Consider the following 21,589-nt stretch of genomic DNA (forward strand, 5'->3'; position numbering starts at 1 on the left):
GTGGGCTGAACTGTTGAGAAAGAGGGGCGGAGGGGAGCGGGGAGCGGGGGGGGGTCCTTTTGAATTCTTGGCTCGACGAGACCTTGACCAAACCACACCCCCTTCACGCAGAGAGGAAAGCCCGGCACGTTAGCATGATGACACACGCTTCACTTTCGCACATGTGTTTCTCAGCATGACTTCGTCTTTATCACAAACAACTCTCTGGTGACTTTGACATAATGTAATCACTGTGCCGCTACAGACTCTTGACTATGAAATGTGGATTCTACGAACGGTAAAGTTTGTTTTGCCCCAAGTCCTTGTTAAATTCTCACCTTGCTCTACAGGCTTTTCTACACGTGTGTGGTTTGGCTGAGAAACAACAAGTACCCACTCTGTTTTTCCCCTCTAGCCCTGCCTCCTGTGTGTCTGTCTGTGTGTGTGTGTGTGTGTGTGTGTGTGTGTGTGTGTGTGTGTGTGTGTGTGTGTGTGTGTGTGTGTGTGTGTGTGTGTGTGTGTGTGTGTGTGTGTGTGTGTGTGTGTGTGTGTGTGTGTGTGTGTGTGTGTGTGTGTGTGTGTGTGTGTGTGTGTGTGTGTGTGTGTGAGAAAGTGTTGCCCCGGGAAGGCTAAGATCTTCCCCTCCTGCAACGAAACCTCAGCACTGATGTCTTCTCAGCTTATTAAGGGTCATTAGATGAGTCATTTAGGCTTTCCGTTTAAAGAGTCACATGCTTCCTTTTTGCCCATATCCCGCAGGTGTTCAAAGGAATACTTAGACACTGTTTTGATGAAACATTCAGAATTAATGAATCACAGACCCGCCTGCTGGTTATTGTTATCTGTGTTTGGCAGGTTCTTCCAGAAGAAATTATTTTCCTCACTGCTGTTATTTTAGTTAACACTGTTCAGATAGACTCCTTCAGGGAAATCAGAATTTTAATTTATATGTCTGCCTTGATCTTTGTCATTTGACTTGTTTTTCAAAAAGAAGAGAATCGAGCTTAATAACTTTCAGTTATATACATAGGTGTTCTACTATTTATAAGGTCCTAGTGAGAAAATTGCATTGTTTGTGTTCTGAGTGTGGCGTGTTCTCTTTGGGTCCTTTCTAAGAGCAGTTGACTCGTGACGCCATAAAAACTGAAACTGAACCTGCAAGTCAAGTCAGGAGAAGTCAGGCAGGTTTTCTTGCCCACCTCACTCGTGTGTGTGAAAGTGTTTTCGCTCGGCGCTGCAGTGATCAGCCTGGGGAGGGGTTTTCTCGACACCTTTCGTGTCCAGACATGACCAAAAAACACTACACAACAGTGAGCTCATCGGCAAAACTGTGGTCCAGCTATGGGGATAGAAGATACTTCTTTTTGTTATCACTTTCCGTGTCTACGTCGTGTATGTGTGAATGCTTGAGATACTCAAAAGCCTAAATAGATATCGGCCCAGTAGCTCTGGTGTTGTTATAGTCTGGACAAAATGTAAAAACCAAGTTTGAAATTGACATTGCTTCAGATATATCATTGCATAAGTGATTACACCACATTAGCATATGAAGTAATGTAGTATTGGTAGTAGTCTGCAAGTTCTAACTTGTCTTTTTTCAGTTACTCAGAATAGAGATGATTGCAGGGTTTCCCTCTGCTGCTGAGGGCCAATGAGATGACAGAAAATCGGTTTGAATTGGCAGTGATCAAAACAAATCCAACTGAATATTTGGGTGTGCTGGGTTCACCTTAGATTTGTTGTAATCACATGTTTTAATCTTTTGTCTCAACATAATGGATTGAAAGTCTCACTCTGACACCTTTTTATCAACTGAAATTTGACTTTATGTCAGACTCCTGATCCAAATCTTAAAGTTATTGGCTTGTGTAGTTATGTTTGTGTTAAGATAGTGAGTCAATTGGAGTCTTGTTAACAAACCATATCAATCTATAAACAGTAGACCTTTCTGGATACATAATGTGTCTGAAGTTGCTTCGTGTTTTTGTAAGCAAAGTTAGTGCTGCAGGACTTTTAAACTTCCAAATGGTTGCCAAAAAATAGCACATGCATGCTGAGATACTATTTACAGTAAGTGTGTATTTGTGACAAACTCAGTTAGCCGACACAGAGTGACATAAAGTCATAACTTGTACTTTTCCTTTGCCTTTACCTAGAATGCCCTTTGACCCCAGACACCCCAAACAGTGAGGCGAGAATGTGCACCAGCAGCAGCCGCCTGGCCGCCCTGAAAAGACAAAATGACATTGAGCTCAAGGTGAAACAGGGTGCAGAGAACATGATTCTGATGTACTCCAACGGGCCCTCCAAGGTAAGATCCAGCAGAAGAGGGTTCACTGTAAAGCAGACACATCAGTTGTTCAGTGTGTTGAGGTGAATTACAGTTTAATTCAAGTTTGGTGTTACTTCTGCAGTTAAATTGTTTTGGCATATCACCATTGTACTCACTTAGTACTTTTGGCAGCATTGTGACATCATTAAAATACAATTGGGAAAGAAACACGAGCAGTCAGACAATCATAAAGGTTTGGAACAAACCCTAACATTGGCCAAACTTATTTGGGAGAGAAAATTAGGGTAAAAATAGTAAAATCATCGTCCAAATCTGTTGTAAAAATATATAAGTCACAGTTAACAAATGTACTGTAACACAAGTTCTGTGTCCTGTGCCAAAGTTTGCCTGCCCCGCCCCTCAAACTGTATATCTTTCCTCTTGTTTAAATTGATTTGTTTCAAGGGCCTTATAATAAAGGAACACATTGACATAGTTATTACAAGAAATCATCCAGCTAGAGGAAAGTCTGAAGTAAAATGCTTTCCCTGTCCTCATCAGACCCCCAAGTTGGGAACCATTGTTTTAAATGAATAGACTTTATTACGTGTTATATAGTTTACCAGCTGCCCGATTGTAGTTCTCAAAGTCTGCTGCACTTAAACCAATCCCCACGCTTCCTTTTCAGGAAGTTGATGAATGTATTATTTCATACAGCATAAGTGATAAACAAACAAACCAACAAATAAAGACAAAAATGTAGCGAAATTCATGGGAGCTACGGGCCGCAGCCTGTACATGCGCCGCCAGTAATCACAATAGTTATTTATTTAGTCTTTATTAGAGGCTCATTCTCAGTTTGACAACCGTTCTGCAGGTGGTAGGATGTTCCATGTTGGGGTTAGGTTTTAAAGCTTCGCTGTAGGGGAGGAGGAAACATAAGAAGGTGCTGACACATGCTGTGTGTCATATGCACCGCTGTTTGTTCACAAAGCTCTCTGTGGCTCCTCTAATGCACAGAACGAGGAAAACTATCATTTAGCTGGGAGCTGTTTGTAAGTTACCAGAACAGAAAACAGCTGGAGCACTGAGACACACTCATCTTGCCTCCTGTGGTAATTGAAGCCACTTTGTAGTAGACTGTGTGGTACAGTGTAGGGTTTCAGTAGTGAGTCTCCACTTTGCCAGTGATGTAATTCTGCTCTTCATCATATGTTTCTGTTGATATGTTAGGTGTTATGTAATGTAGCATCGGTTGATTGCATTTTTCATGCTTGAGAATTCTTTTAAAGGAATAGTTTGACACAGGGACATACTTTTAATCTCTTTCTTGGTGAGAGATGGATGAGAAGATTGAATATAAAGCCTGGCTCTGTCCAAATGTAACAAGATCCGCACCATGCTCTCATGACTGGAACTGTCCTGTAGTGGAAATTTGTGCTAATATGTGAGCAGTTCTAAATTAAGAAGAACTATTTAAAAAAAGATTCTAGTCAGGTTTGAATTACATTTTGAGAACTTGATGATGTCTAACTTGGGTTAATGCCATATCTAATTTTAACCAGACGTGACTCCTTGAATTTGCTCAATAACACAAAAGTTGTCTGACTTTGTGTTCAAGTGAGTATTGTTTGGATAAGAGTTGTACCTGTAGAGCCTTAGTGTGAAACTGTAGAACAGTAAACGGGACTGAAAACTGCCACATGATCCCCACTGTCTAGTAGTTCCCTCTGTCTGACCGGTGGAGGTCGCTTACAAAGCAGCGTGACCTCCCCGGTCAGACAGACGGACAGAGGCACCTTCCAGTTGGAAATAGTCCTGTCCTGATGTCAGAGAGGAAATGCCTGCTGGACAGAGGTCTTTCCTGCGCGCGTCGGCGCCGTCAACAACCAGGATTTAAACTTCAGAGGAATTCAGGGTGGAGTTTGCTTACTTCACTCTGTGTGTGTGTGTTTGTGTGTGTAATGGCACATATCAGTGGGTCAGCAACTACAACACACAATGAGATTCCACTTTCTTTTTTGAGGAATAAGATTTTCCATGTGGTCACTCGTTCTTTGGCTCCTATTAAGGGCATGGACCGGCGTCCTGGCTGTTTGTGCTACATGCTCACAACAGCCAACACAATAAGTGGTGAGGGATGGAGTGAAATCAGGGTCATCTACAAAGTCCTGATGTCCAGTTATTTTAGGGAAGACAAAACATTAAAACCCTTCGTTCAAACATTAATGTATAACAATATGTGTTGTTCCCCCAACAACAGACCGTTTAATTTCAAATTTTGTTCATAGGATCGTAAGTTGCTAGCGACCGCCCAGCAGATGCTTCAGGACAGCAAGACGAAGATAGAGTTCATCAGGATGCAGATCCTCAAGGCCAGCCAGGCCAGCGAGCTGAGCTTCGAGAACAACGATGTGATGGGTGAGCCTTTGTTGAGCACTCGGTGATCGATTTCTAGAATTGGACTGCGTGACTTTTGATGAGAAATGCCCCTCTGAGTGCACACAAGGTCTTATGAACAATTACGTCTAAATGAATGAATCATGTCCTTCTTTGTCCTCCAGACAAGCCCATCATCAGCCCGTTGGACCTTCGGGTGGAGGAGCTGTGTCACCACGCCAAGATAGAGTCCGCCGTGGCAGAGGGAGCCAAGAACGTCATGAAACTCCTGGGCACGGGAAAAGTCACAGAGAAGAGAGCACATTCAGAGGTAGATGTTTGTGTTTGCATGTGTGTGAGTTTACATCCATGTAAAATTCACATCTTCTTCCATGGCGATTTTAAAACGTGAAGGAATACAATTTTTAATCGATTTAGACCTGCAGTGCACTTTCATGGCTTTCAAAGAAACTGACCCGCTCTATTAAAGTGGAATGGACTTTGTAATTCATTTTTCTATCTCTTTCTATCCTTTCATCCCACCCTCCTTTGCTTCCTTTGTACATCCTTCCCTTCTTCCTCTCTCCAGGCCCAGGCTCGTTTTAATGAGTCCAGTCAAAAGCTCGATCTCCTACGGTATTCCTTGGAGCAACGCCTCAATGAGCTGCCTAAAAACCACCCTCGCAGCAGCAGCATCGTGGAAGAGCTGTCCCTGCTGTCCTCACCGGTCCTCAGCCCCAGATCCAGCATCATCTCCACGCAGAACCAGTACAGCACCGTGACTAAGCCGGCTGCACTCACAGGTAACTGGACCAAAGACGGAATCGTGGTTATTGGAAGAACTTTGATCATTTTAGGTCATTTACACTTTTACTAAACCAGCATCATACTATTCTTCTTAACCACCAAACAAAATAAAATATTTAATTGTGGGTGTTGGAATTTGTTTCTTATTGCATACTTCCTTTAGCCACACAACAACAATCAACCAATGTGATGTATCTGTTAAGAGCTTGTTGCACAACGAGATACGTCATTAGTTAATCTTGCTAAGCTGTCTGGTTGTAACTGTCTTATGTAGGAATCATTTTCTATGAATTCTGATACTATACAAATAAATTAAAAAAACACCTCAACAAAGCATGAGAACTAAGTAGGATTTTCTGGGGAAGGTCTCCCTCTTATTACTTTAATGAAAAAGTGACATTTTCCATTTCTATGTCCATTAATTCTTTCGGGGGCTTCCATTTTATACCACGTGTTAGATAGCATGCAGTTAGTAGATTTACACAGATACGGGCTGCTTCTCATTGCTTCGTCTCCTGTTGTTATTATTACGGAAAGAATAAACCTTCACCTGATACATTTGTAAAACATTTTCAAATACATTGACCATTTATAATGTGATAACTGAACAACTTTGAAAAAGACAGATTGTTTGCTATATCAATGTGTATCTTCCCACCTCACTTCCAGGAACGTTAGACGTCAGGCTCATGGGCTGTCAGGACCTTCTGGAAAACGTCCCCGGTCGTTCCAAAGCTGCATCTGTCCCGCTGCCCGGCTGGAGTCCCAGCGAGACGCGCTCATCCTTCATCAGCCGAGCCAACCGAAACCGCGGAGTGAGCTCACGGAACCTGACAAAGAGCGAGGAGCTCTCCAGTGAGTAGATCTGACCTCAAACACCGTCTGCAAGTGTTGATAAAAAGATTTAAAAGTAGTTCTGCAATTACATTGAGCTGCAGAATAAATGAATCACAGATGGACCATAATGGACGCTTTAAGAGAAATGACTTCTTCTGTAATACCAACTGAATTGCAGTCACGATCAGGGCATATACTGATGTTAATACATCAGTATTTAATTAATAACGTGTGTATATGTCTCCTCAGATGAGATCAGCGCAGTATTGAAGCTGGACAACACGGTAGTCGGCCAAACCAGCTGGAGGTCGGTCAGTAACCAGGCCTGGGACCAGAAGTTTACATTGGAGCTGGACCGGGTAACAAGCACACATTTCTGCCGTAGACCCTCATCTGTGCTGTTTACTCAGTGCTGTGTTTGAACAACACAATCAGTATGTTGTTGTTTTTTTTTTTTTACATCTGTTTTACATGTGTGCGTGCGTTGCTCTGTCCTGTAGTCTCGTGAGCTGGAGATCTCGGTGTACTGGCGTGACTGGCGTTCGCTCTGCGCTGTCAAGTTCCTGCGACTGGAGGACTTCCTGGACAACCAGCGTCATGGGATGTGTCTGTACCTGGAGCCACAGGGGATGCTGTTTGCTGAGGTGCTCACAAACTCGCATACATACACCGACTAGTGTGTGTGTGTGCGTGTGTGTGTGTGTGTGTGTGTGTGTGTGTGTGTGTGTGTGTGCGTGTGCGTGTGTGATGGGAGTGTTTCCTACTGGCCATGCAGTTGTTCCAGTTTTCTGTGTTGTCTAAATTTTTAATTCTCTTGTTCAGGTGACATTTTTCAATCCTGTCATTGAGAGACGACCAAAGTTGCAAAGACAAAAGAAGATTTTCTCGAAGCAGCAAGGTGAGTCATCAGTCAACATTACCTCACTCTTATTCAAGGTGTTCTATTGTGATTCTCAGACATAGAAAACCTACATTTGTTAAAACATGTTTGGACGGTTATGCTAATCGTGTTGATATTCTGGTTCTTGGATTCACTAAATAAAGTATTCATCTTTCAAGAATTTCCAGGGAAAAGGAGAGATTACTTTGTAATATTTACATGTGTTCCTTGTTATTGTCGTCCGTTTCTCACTGTCCTTTACGATCGTCAACCCCTCTTTGCTCCATTCTCATTCGCCTCTTCGTTATCAGGTAAAACCTTCCTGAGGGCCCCTCAGATGAACATCAACATCGCCACCTGGGGCCGCCTGGTGAGAAGAGCCATACCGACCGTCAGCACCAACTCCTTCAGCCCGCAGGCAGCTGAGACCGGGTCCAGCAGCCTGCCTGGTTCACCCACACCCTGCAGGTACTAAAACACACATATTCATACATGCACAGACTCTAAAACTATAAAAAAGTGTGAAAAAAAAGTGTAAAAAACAGTCATTCACCTCTGGCGATTCACAGTGACCCGCTGGTGACCAAGCTGGACTTTGACAAAGAGCCCACCCCAGGTACCAAACACTACCCAGCACCCGACGACATCCGAGAACCGCTGGTGCAGGATAAGCTGCCGGACAAGGAGGAAGAACAGGTACAGTGATCTAGGAATTACTGGTATTGTTGACTGATGTGCGACACATTCATAAAGTCAGTTCATGGTGGGACGAGCTAAACAATACACAATTTCCGACCGCTGTCTTCTAATAAAATGCTTTGGTAGCCACGTGGCTATCAAGACAAACGGATGCAACTATAATTTTCCTGTAATAAATAAATCCTCATAATTTCTAGTTTATTTCTAGTTTCTGGTTTACACATTTATTCACTTTTCTCTCCTCCTGCTTTGTGTTCCCTCTCTGCAGGATGCACTCGCCTCATTTGACTTCTTGAACAAGAGGAACAGCATGGCGGTGAATCCGAAAATGGACGGATTGGTGGAGCAGGAGATGCAGCATCCAGACCTGGAGCTCATAGCCATCCAGAAAGACCCGGAGATAAGGTAGTTCATTTTTAAAGCTTTAAGAACATTTCAAATGAAGAGAGGAATATCTTGATATTTTATTTGAGAAGGGTCTGTCACCATTATTGCTTTTGTTGTTACACTTTTTGACATCTGCTGAGTCCTAATGTTCTGACGTGCTCTAACATGGGTGTAAACACTGCCCCCTGGCTTTGAGTCTTCAGAGTTTAACTGTCCACATTAATTCACCTTGAATACTAATATAAACAATGATTCTTTTCCAGGGAAGAAGAGCAGTTCCACTTCAGTCTCCAAGACTTCAAATGTGTGGCGGTCCTTGGACGTGGTCACTTTGGAAAAGTACGTTTCATTTAATCATCCAACAGCAAGCTGCAACTTTTCATCATCAATTAATCCGTTTCTCATTTTTTTCTGCTTGATCGTATCATCTAAAAAATGCCAGAAAGAAGTAAAGATTTCCTTTAGTTGACGATGGTGTCTGTAAATTGCTTGTTTTATGTGGCCAACAGTCACTAATTAGGTTTATTCATCAAATATAAAAAAAGAAAAGCATGAAATCCTCATGTTTCAGAAGCTGAAACTGGGTCATGTTTGTTATTTTTACTTGAAATATTACTCTCAATTTGTAAATTCTAAAATAGTTGCTGATTAATTTTCTGTCAGTTGACAAATTGATTAATCCACTAATTGTTTCAGCTCTAGTCCATTAGAACAAAGCAGGCAGAAAGCTAAATTACAGTTCCTTTAAAGTTCTCTTCTTCCTCTGCTCCTCCTCCTCCTCCTCAGGTGTTGTTAGCAGAATATAAAAGCACAGGTGAGATGTTCGCTATCAAAGCGCTGAAGAAAGGAGACATTGTGGCTCGTGACGAGGTGGACAGGTAAATATATTTAAATGATCCCGCTCAGGCTTGGGGCTGCACCTCGAAACGCTGCTGTCACTCACACCTCCTCCTCCTCCTCCTCTCTTTGCCAGTCTGATGTGCGAGAAGAGGATTTTCGAAGCCGTCAACAGCGTCCGCCACCCGTTCCTCGTCAACCTGTTTGCGTGTTTCCAGACGCAGGAGCACGTTTGTTTTGTCATGGAGTACGCAGCGGGAGGCGACCTCATGATGCACATCCACGCCGATGTTTTCTCCGAGCCCAGGGCCATGTGAGTCTCTAAACCTCTAAACCTGACTGTATGTAGATTGTTTGTAGGAACATGACAATAGGAATTCTCAGTGTGTAATACATATTACTAATACAGTCAAAATCTTTGAATCGAATCTACCGGCTGTTTTGTTCCCGTGCAGATTTTACGCAGCCTGCGTCGTATTGGGATTACAGTTCTTACATGACCATAAGATTGTGTACAGGTAAGCAGTTTGTGTGAAGTCATTCAATTTAGTCCCACATCCGTCAGGACCATAAAGTCCTCAAAAAATCTTATTTATTTTGCAGAGATTTGAAGCTGGATAACCTGCTCCTGGATACAGAGGGCTATGTAAAGATTGCTGACTTTGGGCTTTGCAAAGAAGGTAAAATGGAGAACCACATTATACTGACGGGTTTATACATGAATATTAAACAGGATCTCCAGACCATAATGAAAATCGCCACCCTGAATCAGTTATGGATGTTCCCAAACAAGAGAGATAGTGTTTTGTTTTTTAAACGTTAGCTGTGTTTTTATTTATTTATTTTAATTTTAATTTTAATCTTTTCAGGAATGGGTTTCAAGGATCGCACCAGTACGTTTTGTGGCACGCCAGAGTTTCTAGCTCCTGAGGTTTTGACTGAGACGTCGTACACTCGCGCTGTGGACTGGTGGGGGCTGGGCGTCCTCATCTTTGAGATGCTGGTTGGGGAGGTGAGTGCTTGTTTCCTTTTTAAAATGTTCAATTTGATTAATAATCTATAATTGATGTAACTTTGTGTTGTTGCATATTGTGATTCCATCTGATTCATGCTGCACGTCAGTGAGTCATATTCAGCAGCAGCTGTCACGTCTTCCTTTTATTTCTTTTTTATTTTGACACATCTTTTTTTCTTTTCAGTCGCCCTTCCCCGGCGACGATGAGGAGGAGGTGTTTGACAGCATCGTCAACGATGAAGTCCGCTACCCACGATTCCTCTCGACCGAGGCCATCTCCATCATGAGGAGGGTGTGTACTGATACTCTGAGAAGGAGGGAATCGGTCTTATGTCATCGAATTCAAAACAACTGAAAAATCAAAAAAGTGCAAACTCTGCTTGTTTTTCCAGACAAACCCTTCACTGTGTAGATTTTGAGACCATTTCATCCAGTAAATGACCAGTGTGAGTCCCAGATAGTGTATCAGTTCAATATTAACTTAATATATGCTTCTCCTCGTGCTCAGCTTTTGAGAAGGAATCCAGAAAGGCGACTGGGTGCAGGAGATAAGGACGCAGAGGAAGTTAAGAAACATCTATTCTTCAGGGTAAGAAACCAAAACACCGTTTGCAGGATCCACTTTGTAATAAAAAACCCTCCTCTAACGTGACCCTCTCTGTTTCTTGTCAGAACATGGATTGGAACGGACTATTGGCTAAGAAGGTGAAGCCGCCGTTCGTGCCGACCATTGAGGGCACCAACGACGTCAGCAACTTTGACGATGAATTTACCTCAGAGGCTCCGATCTTAACCCCGCCCAGGGAACCCCGACCGCTGAACTCCGACGAGCAGAACATGTTCTCTGACTTTGATTACATCGCTGACTGGTGTTAGCTTCCCATCTATACACACACACACACACACACACACACACACACACACACACACACACACACACACACACACACACTGTGAACCAACCAACACAGCAATGACTGTAGCTCACATCATTTTTAAAACTTTCCTCGTCCTCGCCACAAAATGTTGAGGAGGAGCAACGAGCGCGGCGGCTCCCCGAGCAAAACTCTGTGCCATTGAGAAGAAAGTCCAGAAGCCTCCAGAGGACCCCCACTTATTTTTTAATCCACATGAAGAGTTTTTTTTTTTTTTTTTTTTTTTTTTTTTTTTTTAAAGAAAAAGAAAACAAATGAAACTCTGTTGTTGGAGAGTGAACGAGGAGGAATGCTTTGTCCTCCTGCACACTTTGTTGTCGTGTCCATTGTCTGACCACTGAGAATGTTTTTCATATGAACTCCTGAGATGACGGCAACATCACAATCATGTTATTCAGTGTCACTGTCGTCATTTTTTCTTTTTCTTTTTTTTTGATCTGTACAGATTATATTCAGTCGTATATTTTATTTTTTTGTGTTTTCCTTTCTTTATTCGCAAAGCCCTCGCCATAGTTTAAGGACATTTAATCTCACTGTAAAGTTTGACATTTCTGCCAGGTGTTCAGAGAATCTGAAGTGATCAAAGCATCGTCACTGAGCGGTCAACTACACAGACATCTTGACTACTACTGCTGCTTCCTGATATGAAATCAAAGAAAAGGTCTTCACCCTGCGCTTCTTTTTGTCTAGAGATCCAATCTTTGTCAATTTTAAAACTTTTTTTTCTCACTTTGCTTCCAGGTCTGCATACAAGAACCCACATCATAATAATAATAATAATAATATTACTCTTTAGTATAAAACAGTAGTCCATCCAGTGTTAAATAACCGAAGCTGTTAAATTATCAACATCACCAATGTTGGAAATGAGATGATAATTAAAACTGCTCGTTGGCCTGAAGACATAATGCTAAAAGGTTCTTCTTCTCTTCTGTCTGATGCCCTCTTGTGGCTCTGTAGATTTTCAGTTGACCTCAGTTCTAAAGATCTAAGTGCCGCTTTGTATTGCAGAATCCTATGGAGCAATAAAATCAAACATTAAGTTAATTATTATTTTAGAGCTGAGTTCAGTTGGATTTCAATTGTTTTATATTTTTGGGGAGGTTCAACCCTAAATAATCAAACGGTTGTGTTGAACCTGAAAGCATTTTTCTTCTTACCTCAGCCAAAGTGAAAACATCAGTGTTTTGCAGTTAAAAGCTATTAAAACCAAATTCATCCTGTCCATCTTGAAGCAGCAGACAAACTCCTTGTGGTAAAAAAAACAAATAAATATCTGATTGATGTATTGACAGTGAACCCAATGACGGTGAGGCTGTGCAGAAATCCACAAGAAAGCGCTGAGCTGTTATTTGGGAACACATGAAACTAAGTTATTCCAGGTTTCTGTCTAAATGTCATTTAAACACTTCCCACGCTGTTCTGTGATCAGTTACATTTTGCAGTCTGGCACAGAGGAACCAGCTGATGACTGTCAATTTGCATGTTATATATAAACTTGACTCAAATGTTGGAGAGCTGTTGATATGAATCACTACAGGGGAGGGCAGGGTATATTATATATACATACTGTATGTACACAATTAAGCTGAAAGCACTAATTTTATCAATAGTTTTTAATTATCTACATTTCTTAATGATGAAAATAGATTGTACAAAGTTTTTTTTTATTATTCTTTGCTTGTGCATGTTGTTGCCGGAACAGTGGAAGACTTTATAGATGGTACACAAATACTCAAGTCACACAACTGTTGCAGCTCAACCTGGTGTAAAAAAAAAAACCAAACAAGGCATTTCTGCAGTCGTTGTTGCCCATCATAAATGCACAAATTAAACATTTGTAATAGTGAGTTTGCTTTTATTTGTACCCGTTGAATACATCCTCGTGGTTTACTCTGGGTACTTTGTATTTGTTCTGCCTTTTGTTCACTCTGGAAACTAATTTTGAGGAAGTTTTACTGTATTTCACTTTTCTTTCTGGTGAAGCCATTCAATCTGTGAATGACCAGAGAAGTAAAACAGGTTTAATGTAAACAACTGTTTATTCAAACCATGAGCTCATTACCATGCTTTAATGAAAATCTTTTATTTTTTTTAAATTACTTCGAACAATTTAAACTAACAAAATAGAACCAGGTCATTTTTCTACAAAGACAAAGTATTATGCATTCAGTATGAAACCAGCCTAAAATTGCAAGAAATCAATTACATTTTCCAACTTGGACATATATACATGATACAGTATATACACTCAAATGAAATACTGTAAGTACAGTCTGCAAGCTGTTTATTTAAGCACTGGAATGTGTCCGTTTTATTCCTGTGAGGACGCCTCGACAAAGGCAAGAAGTCTTAGGAGGGACAAGGGAAATCTTCCAAATCCAACACAAACATGATTTTTAAAGAAAGAATACAATCCTGTAAGTACAGCAGAAAAGTATCGTCACTGTTCACGGAGTGTCGTCTTCACAGTTGGGGCAGCTTGTCGACAGGCGTGTCAAATTTGAAGTCTGGAGGGAAGAGTTCAGCGGCGCGCGGGTAGATGAGTCGGTATGACTGTCTGATCGTAACGTCTGCAACGCCGGCAATATCCCCGATTTCTGTTGAAACATTAAAAGACGAGGTTCAACTCTTGAATCGTGTACAATCTGAAAACCTGCTGCATTTCCAAAACAACTTTTCTGTACCTCAGAAAACATGTCAGAATTCTTATTTTTTTTTTCATCCATTCAAAAGAGCTCGAGGTATACCACTGTCCTGCTCAAGGACACTTCAATAGGAGCATTTTGATTAGACCATTGATGTGATGCCAACTCCCTCAGCTTTAGCCATTTCCCTTTTATTAGAAGTTATTAGAGGCTGGTTATTCAAACCATCAACAATAAAAGTAACAATTAAAGCTTTAATTATTTAACACTGATTTACTGTCAAAATACATGTACTGAAGTGAACTTTGTAATACTTTGTCATTTCAGTTTTTTTTATTGATTTAAGCGCACCAGGTTCTGGTTGGTTTTCTACAAGTCAGAGTGAGTCCAACGTCTTTGGCCAACAAAGACCACTACCACCAGTATGTGTAACTATAACTTTCATTTTTTTGTTGCCAAAAAAAAGAACGTACAGATAGATATCTTTCCCCCTCTGGTCTCAACGCTAAATTTGTCTATCACCAGTATTACTACAGAATCACCACTCACCCTTTTGGGTCTTCTTCTCTGCAGAGGCCTGGGAGGCCATGTAGATGGCTGCTGCAGCCACTGAGATGGGGCTCCTGCCGGGCACCAGGTCGAGCTCCACGGCCTTCCTGGCAATGAAGGTGGCCGCCATCTGCACCTGTTTGGGTAAGCCCAGGTTTGAGCAGAAACGAGACATGAAGTCTCCGGTGGTGATGAGGTCCACGCTGGTCTCCAGCGCCTTCAGAATCAGCTTGAAGCATCTGCCGATCTCCTTCTTGGAGATCCGAGAGACAGCACAGATCTCTGTGTAGGGAAGGAGAGATGGAGTCACGTCAAATAAATATCTCTTCAGCCATTTTTTTCTATGTTGAATCTCCACTGTGACATCCACAGTAATATCAGAGAAGAAAAAAGTTAACAAATCATGCAGCCATTACGTCTATAAATAGAACCAAAGGGATGGCTCAGTCAGAATGCCTTTTGTTAATGGTGGCAAAATACAAACCAAAGATTAGATCCATTGAGAAACATTTAAGGTTGTTTTTTTACTTGTCAGACAATACAGCACAGTACAGGATAAATCCACAAACTATAACGTCTTATCCTAAAGAGATAAACTGGGACAATTCTTACATTTGAGTATTTTTTGTCATTTAAGGACTTGTCTTTCCGGTTACAGTATTTTAAGCTGTGCCATAATTAGTTTTACATTTTTTGCCATCAATCGTTCCTCAAGAGCGGTCGTAACTTTAATAATATTGTGGATAGCTCAAGCTAAATAAACGTGTTTATTCTGACCTTTAAATGTTCTTGGTACACCTTCTTGTCTGCAGGCGATGTAGAGACAGGCCGAGGCGATTGCGTCATTGGCTCGGCCCTTCAGGCTCTTCTGTTCATAAACCTGCTTGAATAAGTTGTTTGTTCTGTCCTGCAGAGCAAAAACATTAAAAAAAACCATTGTTTACAGAAAACTAATTATTTGTATCCTTTAATGAAAGCCTTAATGACCATCTTACCAAATACAATCACATGCAAAACCTTTTTTCTTTTTTAAACAGGGATTAAATAGTGTTTGTCTACAAGAACCTAAAATAAAGTGTTTTATTAACGTTAAAGTGAATTATGAACATCTAGTTAAAATGGAGTAAGACTTTTTTTTTTTTTTTTTTTTTTTTTTTTTTTTACACATGATTGAGTTTAAGGGAGGCCTTTTATACAGGAAACACGAATATTAATAACACAAACTGGTCGCGTTTCCCTTTCAATGAAGCACAGAATTACACAACTACCAGATCAATTTCAGTTTCATTTCTCTTGTTCCCTTGCTCACAATGTTCTGCCCACAATTGTGTGGTTTGCATCTCTTTCTGCCGTCTTATGCGTGTTTAGTATGATGTGACAAGGCTTTTTAAAGAAGTACAGATTTTGTATTTTGGCTCTTTGTATTTTTACTGGTTAGCTACACTTGTTTAAGGATAATCTTATCACTTTGCAGAATCCACTTTTTTACTCACAATGATGTTCCTTGGCAGGTTGATGCGATCCGCCATGGTGCTGATTTCTTTAAAGGCGTTGAGCATGGCCCGGTCAGAGCTGCTCATGGTCCGCCGGTTCTGGTACTTGTTGTTACCGAATTCATCAAAACTAGCTGCGCCAGTTCCCTGTGGAGGAAACAGTGGATGTTTATCAGTAAAATCCACTGTGGTGTTAATTTAAATGCTAAAATGCTGATATAATTATCAAAACTTCCAATGCCAGCGTTTACTGTACATGCACATCTTAACGCGGGTAAAATGGCACAAAAACATTTACGCCACTGAAAATTTGAGTGTTTTAAATATCTTATGAAAAACTTAATCATTTGAACTGCAAATACTAACTTGTACTTTTTACCAGAATGCACACAACAAGGCTCATTTATAACAAAGGGAGACTCACCTTGCTGATCATGGTGGTTAGGTCGCCTCCATTGAGCAGTGGGTTCTGGGCGTCTCCCACTCTGGATGGATCTTTGAGGGCTTTCTCATTAGAGAATGTTCTCCACTCTGAGCCTACATCGATAACACGGTCACCTGAGGAGAAATGGTACGACAATTTAAAACAAATAGGGTAAATCACTTAAACATAAAAGGTGCACAAGATCAAGTTGTAATTGTATGTTTTTAACCCAAGCACCAACACAAGAAACGAAAACGGTTAACGAAAAGTTATTTTTCTATATCTTTACTTTTGGTTGAAAACATGCCGCATTTTTTGTAAACAATACCTTTAAAAACAGAAAGGTAATATTTGTAAAACATTTGGCCCTTGAGTTTTGGTTTGAAGAACTTTACAGACACACTACATTCAGATTAAATTCAACTCAACCTACATCTGTCTCGTTTCTGCTTTTTGGCGTCAGCTTTTCAATCTTGTGCATTAATGTCTACACCTGCTGCTCAAAACACGTTTCCCTCTTTTCGTCAATGACTGAAACATGAAACGTAACAACAAATCCGACTTTGTAGTTTAATATACATTAAAGGTTTTGTTAAACATTTTGTCAATGACCTGCACATACAAACAAAATGCATGAACTGTGTTCTTCTGTCTGTCCATATCATCCCTCTGGAATAATTAACTAGATGATGTAGTATCCAGCACAAATTCCCTCATGAAAACAAATCTTCCGAGACGCAAATACTGTAAATATTGTTTTCATCCTTCCGTACCGTGTTTCATCAGCTCATCCACAGCCCTCTTTAAGTTTTACTACTGTTCATTATTCTGAATTTAGCTTAACATTTTACACATCATCCCCCTCTTCTTTCTCATATTCCTATTATTGTGGTTGTTATTGTGAGGCAGAAATACATAATAAAATATGATCTTGTCATTCTATTATATCAGATCAGAGATGTTGAAAAGGAAAGAAGGGTGTGACATATTGCTAGTTATCACGACTGCCTGTTCTTGGAGCTGTAGCAGAGCCGAGGATTAGATTTCTGATATTTTAATCCTGTTAGGCTTTTTTTACCATCCATAACTCTCTAACATCTCGAGGCAAAGTGACATTCATCTCCTCAGAGGACAGCCAAAGCTATGGGAGCAGGAACAGAGGGTACTTTGGCTTGCATCAGAGAGCGGCTGGCGTCTCCCGTCTCCCACCTGACCTAGTCTGGTCTCTGCTCAGGGGGCTCGTTAGAGCAGAACCGGGTGTTCCCTACAGATTTGTCTTACAGTCTGCATCACATGTTGAAAGGATTTTTTTTTTCTTCATACATTTAAATCTGTGCCGATACGTGCCTTGATAAATGACAAGATTGATTAAAACACTAGACTAGGCTGATATAGCACAACTAATGTTTTGTTCAAAAGCTTCAATGATGTTTGCTTCCTTTCCATTATCTTTACCGTGTCTACTGCACTTGTATTAGGGTGGTGAAAAAAGTTTCTGTAGCAGAGATGTCAAAGCCAGAGGATTTGCATGACAAAGTGAATTGTGAAGATTCATATCCATTGTCAGGTTAAATGGCATTACAGAGAAATACATTTATTATGACAAGCTTTTCAAGATTCTAGTTTCACGGCACACTTTTGAAACTGTGTCCTTGTGTGTCAACTCAGCTGATGTTCACATCCACAATAATTTTAGCCTAAATATGGTGTCCACAAAACCAAACACACAGGTTTAGGCAGACGTGCGCTGACGACTTTGATTATCTGACCATGACAGAGTTCATTAAATCTAAAACAAGCACCAGATACCAAATGGAAAGGAAGAATGTGCTCCAACTAGTGCTGGGTTGTGTAAAAAAAAAAATCTGTTTCACTGTATTTTTGAAGATTCTGGCAGTTTTACAATTTTTTTTATTGCAGGACTGGGCCTTTATAATAGGTTTATGTTGGCTTATTCTACAGTCAGGAGTTCATAGAATGTAGAATATTCAATACTAAATAATTAAAATATTTGTATAATCACTACAAACTGACCACAAGGCTGTTATTATAGAAAAGTTGGCGCCTGCGTCAGTGTTGTTGGTATAATGGTGGGATAGAAGTTTAGCGGAAGCATTTTCAAAACATACCTCCATAGTGGACCATGTCCTCAGAAAGGTGGATTTCTATTGCATTCGTAAAGTCACTCCATCACTTGCTTTTCCTGCTATTTGCAATAATCAGGCCAATTACTCCGTAAACAATGTTTGGCCTTGCTGGTTCACTCGCACTGCTGACTGGCTCAAATCAGATGACCATAATCACCATCTCGGTATTCCAACGGAGATTGTGCTTATGTGACGGAAGTTGCTAGTGTTAGCACTACTGGCAACATCAGCAGTTACATTGGATTTTTATGATAAAAGTCCCAACATCAGACACAGCTCTTGTCTTGGACAGAGTAAGCAGTTAATAAGGGTCCCCTCTCTCCCTACTTTTCCCAACTGTAGCACTCTTCACAGCTACTCGCCGATGTAGCGGTATATGAAAAATGAATATCTGTACTGGAAATTTAAACCAACATACCGGATGATCAGTATACCACCCAGCTCTAGTTCAAACACTGAAAGCTCTACGATACAAAAGTAAAAGTGCACATAATAGTAGTGTATACTGACCTACTACAAGGCCGCATTCAGGGCAAATCATGTCCCCTGCTCTGTAGTCCTCCACCAGTATGGCATCAGGGTGGTTGGGACACTGAACTCTGGGAAGGGACAGGGCATCTCCGCTACGAAAGCAAAACAGTTAAGTGATCAAACGGCTCAAATGCCAAGAAAAAGGTGGGAAAGGGAGGAAAATGAAGGCAGACAGGCATGAGGTTGGGTAAAGAGAGAGAGAGAGAGAGATCATGCTGAGGTCACGACGCAAAACACAAAACAATGCTACAAAGTCTCATCTCCAAGAGCTGGAAAAAATAATGAAGTTTCAAACTACCAGCAGAGTATGACTTGTAAATACCAAAGCGATGAAAATCTAAAAACATATTGTTACATTTATCACTTTACTTTCCCACATTTGTTACTGAGAAGAAATAACCAGGGAGAGAGGACTGAAAGTACAAAACTGCCTGAACTTGGTTTGGGTAATGTCAATATGTGAACCAGACATTAAGTAAAACATTATCAAAGACTAAAACAGGTCATATTAGTATAAATCCATGATTAACTTTGTCAACAGCAGATAGACACTTCAAACAACCTGAAGGGAAAGCCTAACAGAAGATCGTAGTTAAGAAGCACAACAGTCTTTGTTGGGGCGGAAACCAAGAATTGTTCTCATTATTGATTATTCTGTTAATCATTTTTCTCAATGGTTTAGTGTGTAAAATGTCAACAAAAAAAAAATCTGTTTCTCAGAAATTAAATTGACATCTTTAAAAAGCCCAAGATATCAAATCTACATTTAGGCAGAACAAAATGGATGCAAAATCCATCCTGGAGTCAAAGAATATTTGGGTTTTAACTTGGAAACAACATTTAAAGAAATATTAAAATATAGTATATTATATATAAATAGTTGATTTATCCACAAATCATTTCAGGTATAATCTTTAAATAAAAACAATACGTTGACCACTGAACAAACTAAAAAAAACAGCCGTCACGCTGGTGTGAGGTAAAGCACAACAGATGACCTTAAGGGCCTGATTTCAGGGCCATTTCAACATAAGTATGCATCTAAACTTTCCACCATCTACTCTACATTTACATATTGATAAAAAAAAAAACATCAAATCAAGAGGAACTTGTTTTTTGCATTTCTCTAAAGGGGCCGCTAGTTTCACAGAGACTGAACGCAACATGATGCATATGTTCAGCTCAGACTGCTGTTGACCGTCCGGAGATAAAGAGGCGGAAACGAGCGAGAAGCGACGTTAACGTGACAATACACCGAAGCTATTGAGCACCAGCTCAGCGGTGAGATAATGTAACGGCGACACAGGTAGGGACTTCTGGCAACATCTAGCTAGCTAATTTAGCTAACGAAGCTAACTAGCAGTTGCCAAGCAAAACACATCGCACACTTGACGCCGTCAGTAGAACTACAGACGTGATGTTTCTGGACCACCACCAGCGTCTCTCATCATGTCTAACTCGATAACGATTACAAATGTATATTGTGAGAGCCCACACGGAGAAGAAAAGGGTGGAAGATGTGGTTAAAGTAGCTACGCACCGGCTCGTCGACGCCATCTTGCTCCTTGCTCCGCCTGTTGTGTCTAAGACACAATCGAATGCACCACCTCTATTTATAGCTTTATGTGATCACGTGTCCGGTCGAGTATGGGGAGCCGTAAGGTTCAAAATAGTCGAAACACCCTCCCGTTTGTATAACAGTGTTTTGTTGAGCGAGAGAGAGAGAGAGAGAGAGAGAGAGAGAGAGAGAGAGATAGAATGAATTACAAAGTAACATTATTTATTATGCAATAAGCAAAAACCTTATTTCACCAGAATATGATATTAAATGTCATTGTGGTTACTCTACATGGAGACACAAAACCATTATTGGCTAACAAACAACAAGATTAATGCTTTCATTTTTCACATAAAATAAGATAATCCTTTATTAGAAATTTACAGGATTACAGCAGCATAGAGGATAGTGCAAACAAGAGACATAGTAAAACAAACAAGATCAAAAATAAGTATTATAAATAAGCAAATTAAAAAAACAGTAAAAAACAGTAAAAGAATCCACAGTAACTGAAATATTATATATACAGACAGAAACTATTATAACTATTGTATTGCACAGTGTATTAGTGTCATTAGTGTCATGTGGTCTACTGGGAGCAGAGCTGGTTGTGCAACCTGACAGCAGCAGGAAGGAACATATACATATGTATATATATATATTTCTATATATTTCAACAAGATTGACCTTTAACAACTAAGTACTGCAAAAAGGAATATCTAAACTGTAGTCATTTATCCTAGGAAGCCTGCTGATGAAAAAAGGCCTGTGTGATATTTCTGTCTGAGAGTGCCAGCCTGTGTCTCTGACTATGTACCAGTCTGTGACCGCTCCTCTCATACTTCCCAGGCCTGTGAAAGAAACCACACAAAGAGTCACTTATATTTGGTTTGGTTTTGTGGGAACAGAATGACAAATCTACATCCGTCTACAAATTATATATCAGTAAAATAACTATCATATAAACATGACTAACACATTATTCATAGCATGTGCAGCAACTAACATTTATTTCTATAAATGTATTTCTTACAAAACTTTTTTGGTAGTTGAAGTTAACTGGATGATTGTAATGCATTATAATAACCTAAATGGTATCAGTCAAGAGTGTGCATCAGGACAACAGCAGGTGGAGCTAAATAACTGGCTTATTACAGTGATAAGATTTCCTGGACAGATCATTTGGCACCAATCTCTCTTCAAGTTGTCGAA

General features: G+C 40.4%; 2 protein-coding genes across 2 annotated transcripts; one reads left to right on the forward strand and one right to left on the reverse strand.

The window, feature by feature from the left end:
* The first annotated feature begins 2,135 nt into the window (after window positions 1–2,135).
* pkn2a (protein kinase N2a) lies at window positions 2,136–11,249 on the forward strand. The gene is made up of 20 exons (XM_054596624.1): window positions 2,136–2,290; window positions 4,543–4,672; window positions 4,816–4,961; window positions 5,220–5,433; window positions 6,107–6,292; window positions 6,524–6,633; window positions 6,775–6,918; window positions 7,097–7,172; window positions 7,466–7,622; window positions 7,724–7,850; window positions 8,122–8,258; window positions 8,504–8,579; window positions 9,027–9,118; window positions 9,214–9,390; window positions 9,533–9,595; window positions 9,681–9,757; window positions 9,947–10,089; window positions 10,277–10,384; window positions 10,601–10,681; window positions 10,765–11,249. Exons 1-20 carry the CDS (start codon window positions 2,177–2,179, stop codon window positions 10,966–10,968), a joined length of 2,562 nt encoding a protein of 853 aa, XP_054452599.1. The 5' UTR covers window positions 2,136–2,176; the 3' UTR covers window positions 10,969–11,249.
* A 1,428-nt stretch (window positions 11,250–12,677) lies between these two features.
* gtf2b (general transcription factor IIB) lies at window positions 12,678–20,405 on the reverse strand. The gene is made up of 7 exons (XM_054596625.1): window positions 20,360–20,405; window positions 18,799–18,911; window positions 16,142–16,275; window positions 15,718–15,864; window positions 15,002–15,131; window positions 14,225–14,506; window positions 12,678–13,627 (listed from the first exon to the last, which is right to left on the reverse strand). Exons 1-7 carry the CDS (start codon window positions 20,374–20,376, stop codon window positions 13,494–13,496), a joined length of 957 nt encoding a protein of 318 aa, XP_054452600.1. The 5' UTR covers window positions 20,377–20,405; the 3' UTR covers window positions 12,678–13,493.
* Between the last annotated feature and the right edge of the window lie 1,184 nt (window positions 20,406–21,589).

This window comes from Anoplopoma fimbria, chromosome 3 (genome assembly GCF_027596085.1).
Source record: "Anoplopoma fimbria isolate UVic2021 breed Golden Eagle Sablefish chromosome 3, Afim_UVic_2022, whole genome shotgun sequence".
Taxonomy (NCBI): Eukaryota; Metazoa; Chordata; class Actinopteri; order Perciformes; family Anoplopomatidae; genus Anoplopoma; species Anoplopoma fimbria.